General features: G+C 37.2%; 1 protein-coding gene across 2 annotated transcripts; it reads left to right on the top strand.

Moving 5' to 3' along the window:
• The first annotated feature begins 1027 nt into the window (after positions 1-1027).
• Positions 1028-4784, top strand: LOC140987867 (uncharacterized). Of its 2 annotated transcripts, none has more exons than XM_073456582.1 (2): positions 1028-1208; positions 2340-4784. In XM_073456582.1, exon 2 carries the CDS (start codon positions 2590-2592, stop codon positions 4561-4563), a length of 1974 nt encoding a protein of 657 aa, XP_073312683.1. In that variant the 5' UTR covers positions 1028-1208; positions 2340-2589; the 3' UTR covers positions 4564-4784. The 2 variants fall into 2 exon arrangements, with proteins under 2 accessions (XP_073312683.1, XP_073312684.1); XM_073456583.1 differs by having other exon boundaries at positions 1028-1287.

Below are 4784 nucleotides of genomic sequence, written 5' to 3'. Positions count from 1 at the left end.
TTCTATTGAAAATTCTACTAAATCCAACAGAAATAAATTTTGCAATACTAAAAACAATAATTTATTTATTTAATTATAATTTCTTAATATATCCAAACGGAAAAAAAAAATNTATAATTTCTTAATATATCCAAACGGAAAAAAAATTATGATTTGCAAAACAATAAATTCTTTAATTAATGCTTAATTCTTAAGAGAAAGAAAGTTTTAACCAAAAAAAAAAACACTAAGTTTCAAAGGAAAACTAGTCGACGGTATCCCAAGATATTTATAGGAGTGGTCCTGTGCATATGCTGCTGTGTATTTACTATTTATTATACTTTTTTTAAAATTAGAATCTTCCTTTATATAATATTTATAATTTAAATCAATTATCCATTAATATATAAATAATTTAAAATTATGTTAAAATTAAGAAATTTTAAAATTTTTTATAAATATTTAGGATGATCAGTTCAAGCAGTATTATTTTAACTTCAAAATATTTTTTTTTTCAAACTTCAATCTTGATAATTAGCATAGTGTAACTAAGATTTTCATATATAATAATAGATTAATAAATAGAAAAACAAAAAAAAATTCAATTAATAATACTTGTATCTAAATAAACCTTAAAAATGTATATTTTATCTTAAACACTCATCATACATACTATTTAACATATGAAAAAAATTTTGTTCGATGATTTATAATTTATAAGATATTAAAATTTAAAATTTTTTTATTTATGTGTGACGAATCAATCTGATTTATATTTTAAATGATAAATAATATTTTTATTTTTTGAGGTTGCGGTAATAACCTCATATTTGGTCATCAATGAATATATTTCTAGGAGAAGTTGGTGAAAAATCCTCAATCAAAACATTTCTTTGGGTTCACTCCCTACCCACAAAATTATGGTATTATGTCATACAAATTGTTGTACACTTCATGTGAAAATGTGGTATTAAAAAAGTACTCAAGGACTGAAAAAAAAAAACGACGGCGGGACTGAAGACCAATTTCCCGATATTATTACTACTGTCTTGATGGAGATGCTATCATACGCCGTTTTTAGTTAACGTACGATTTCTGGTCGGTTTCAGTTAATCTTACGGGCACACTTGGAGGTCGATAAATTTCTCACGACACTTTTGTGAGTTGGCGGCGCTCACGAAGCCCTAGATTCATCGTTCACAGCTCGTGTCGCCGTCTCTCTAAATCATGTATGTATCTACCGCTGAATATGTTTGATGATGCGTTGGATTGCTGATCGAATATAAGTGATCTTGAGCCGTGAATTAGGTGTTTTTGACTTCACCATCACATGTTTAAAAAATCTTTGAGATGGATATTTTTTTTTTAAAAAAAAAATGAGCTTTGAATCGTTCTATGATTATGTAATTTCTTGGTTTTGGTCCAGAAATTTTTTTTTTGGGAGATTTGAGCTGATTCTATTTCGGCGAAATTAGTTCATTACTAAATATTTATTTTGTTCGGCATTTCTTCTGTTATATATTCGCGTTGCTCTTATCGGACCTTGTGCTACGTGTGTTAGATTTCAGTATATATGCCTCTGCCTTTTGCGGCATGCTTCTTATCTCCGCTATTAGTTTATTGAATAATCGATTTTGCAAATTTAAGCTGAAGTGTTTCTTCATTTGTTTTCTTATTGACGGAGACTATGAAATAAAATGGTCGGGGGAATTGGAGTTATCGCTCTATTTTAATTTACAAATTCAAGCTGAGTTCTGTTTATACTTTATACGATTGCTGTTTGTTTTTGTTTTTTGTTTTTTGTTTTTTTTATGTGTAAGGAAAAGATCTTAAGAGTAATGATTAGAAAAGTAATTTCCTCCTGTATTTTTTTATTTTTATTTTATTTTTTGAAAAAAATTTGCTTTCTTGCATATCCCATTAGTGAAATGTCAATGCCTTCACTCATGTGAATCTACTTCTCATCATCTGAAACAAGTTTAATGATAAATTTATCTGTTGGAAAAAAAATAGATTTTCTCTCCTTTCTTTAAATTTGTACTACTGGCAAGATCAACAGTATATTTTCGACAGATGGAGCTCTTTTGTCGCCAGCTCTTTTAAATTTATCCACCCAATAATAGAATGTAAGGCCTAAAATGGTTTTTTCGACCTATAGAGCTTTGTTGTTCTTGATGATTTTATCTTCATCAAACTTTACAGATCTTTTTAAAGCTGACTCTTGTTCCGTAATTTGTGTTGCGGCACGGCTTCCTTTTAGTTATAGTTGGTGGTATATAAAATTAGGTGCTGGAAAAGTGTAAAAATTAATGTGCTTTAGTGTTTATTTTGGTTGATATTTTGTTTCTACCCTTATGCAGGACGGCCTACTACTGGATTGTTTTGGAACACTTGAATTTTTGTGAAGGTATCATGTGTCGCAACTGTTAAATAGGGATACTTCTGATCACCTTTTACTTCCGATGGATCGACGTGACACTTCAGGATTTGTGAGTGGGGGATGGGTGTACTCTTATAGAGACATCTAACCCCTAGTATTGTAGCTATTAACTTTAACCCCGGAAGTTAGGCAGACTGTTATAAGAGAATTGCATCGTTAGCTACTTGTTAATGGATTCCAGACACAATCTGAGTTTTGCTGCTAATCCCACACCTATCATGTTCAAGAATCTGCTTAACTCCATTCAAGTTGGAGGAGATGGAACTGAAGTTGCGGGCGATGCGGACATAACATTAAAACTTGTTTCGCCTAGTTTCAAAACCCCCTGTGCCTCTGTTAAAGGAGTCAAACGAAAGTGGAGTTTAGTAGATGGTCTTGCTAATCAACTAGTCGAAGCTTCTCTAGATCTCAACCTTTGCAATTCATCAAGCTCATCAGACAGCAAGGAGATTACAGTTACTGCATGCACCCCAACGTCTTCAGCAAAGGGAAGCGAAGAAGAATCATCGACGGATCTAGATTTGAACTTCACCATTCTTCTCGGTGGCGAAAAATCATCATGCCCAGAGAAATCAGGCAGCTATAATTTGAAGTCCCTGAATATGTTACCCAATGTTGATCTGCAGTTAAGCCTTTCTAGCATGCCAGCTGTGTCTGATATTGCAGCTTCACAACCAAGCTCCTGTGCCCTGAGGGCAGTGGCCGAGATGGTTGCCAGTCCTGGAGGTTTGAACACTGATGAAGGATCAACAGGAACTCCCCCTTTTCTGTTGCCGGTGAACATGGAAGACCTTAACTATCCGAACCAGCCTCTGGTGGGAAGGAAGCAAAAATTGGTATCTCCTGATCTTTTCTCAAATATAATGACAGCACCAAAAAGTTCAGTCGCCTGTACTTCCGGGATTTCACAGTCACTACATCATCGTAATGGCAATATTAAACAGTGTCAAGTTGTGGGATGTTTGAAGGGAGCAAGAGGTGCTTCTGGTCGTTGTATTGCTCATGGCGGTGGTCGCAGGTGTCAGCGTCCTGACTGCCTCAAGGGAGCTGAAGGCCGGACTGCATTCTGCAAGGCTCATGGTGGTGGTCGACGCTGTGAGTTTTTTGGTTGCACAAAGAGTGCGGAAGGACGTACTGATTTCTGCATTGCTCATGGCGGTGGTCGGCGTTGCATTGCTGATAACTGCACGAGAGCTGCCAGAGGAAAATCAGGATTATGCATTCGACATGGTGGTGGAAAGAGATGCCAGAAAGAGAATTGCACAAAGAGTGCAGAAGGTCTTTCTGGTCTCTGCTTCTCACATGGAGGTGGTCGCCGATGTCAGCATCCTAAATGTGGCAAAGGTGCTCAAGGAAGCACGTTGTTTTGCAAGGCACATGGAGGTGGCAAACGCTGCACACATCCAGGGTGCGGCAAGGGTGCAGAAGGAAGCACCTCTTTCTGCAAGGGCCATGGGGGAGGCAAACGTTGCTCCTTCCAAGGAGGTGGATTTTGCCCAAAGAGTGTGCATGGAGGGACCCTTTATTGTGTTGCACATGGAGGTGGAAAGAGATGTGCTGTAATTGAGTGCACAAGAAGTGCCAGGGGACGAACTAACTTTTGTGTCCGTCATGGTGGAGGCAAGAGATGTAAAATTGTGGGGTGCGGAAAAAGTGCCCAGGGCAGCACTGATTTCTGCAAGTCCCATGGTGAAGGGAAGAGATGCTCCTGGGGCCGCCTTAACTCTGAATTTGGCAACGGAGAAGTCCCTTGTGACTCATTCATTAGGGGGAAGGCTGGACTGTGTGCAGCTCACAGTACTCTGGTTCAAGACAAAAGGGTTCACGGTGGTGCAACTGTACGAACTGTTCAGGATTCTAAGCCCAATCATACTGCTAAGCTGAAACGAGTCTTCATGATCGAACGTACATCTGCTGACATAACAATGATGGAGAATAGTATCTTAACTTCCAACAGCAGTTGGAATTATTTTGGTTGCCCATCAACTCCTCTATCTATTGCAAGCTCAGCCGCAGAACGAAGGGTGCATGGTGGGAATCTAGTGGCAGCATATGCGAACAATCTTGGTTTCAACTTTATTAGTAGCAGAGACATAACTGGTCCATCAGAACCAGCTAAATCTTCCATCACACATCAAACCTAAACGTAAGATTATCTTACACCATGTTCTATAATTTTTAATAAGAACAATATTGGGCATGTAATTTGTATTGTTGCGTTTGCTGTGTTTGTTAGTGTGTTAAGCATAAAACCCCTCTCTTCGTGTTAGTCGAAGGGAAAATAATAAATGATATCTGTACCATTTAAGTGTGCCTCTCTTCGTGTAAATAGTTCATCTTTGTTCACTCTCGTTTTTCTGGCTCA

The sequence above is a fragment of the Primulina huaijiensis genome, chromosome 11 (assembly GCF_012295235.1).
Source record: "Primulina huaijiensis isolate GDHJ02 chromosome 11, ASM1229523v2, whole genome shotgun sequence".
NCBI classification, from domain to species: Eukaryota; Viridiplantae; Streptophyta; class Magnoliopsida; order Lamiales; family Gesneriaceae; genus Primulina; species Primulina huaijiensis.
Note: the sequence above shows the minus strand (reverse complement) of the source record. Positions and strands in the feature narration are given on the sequence as shown.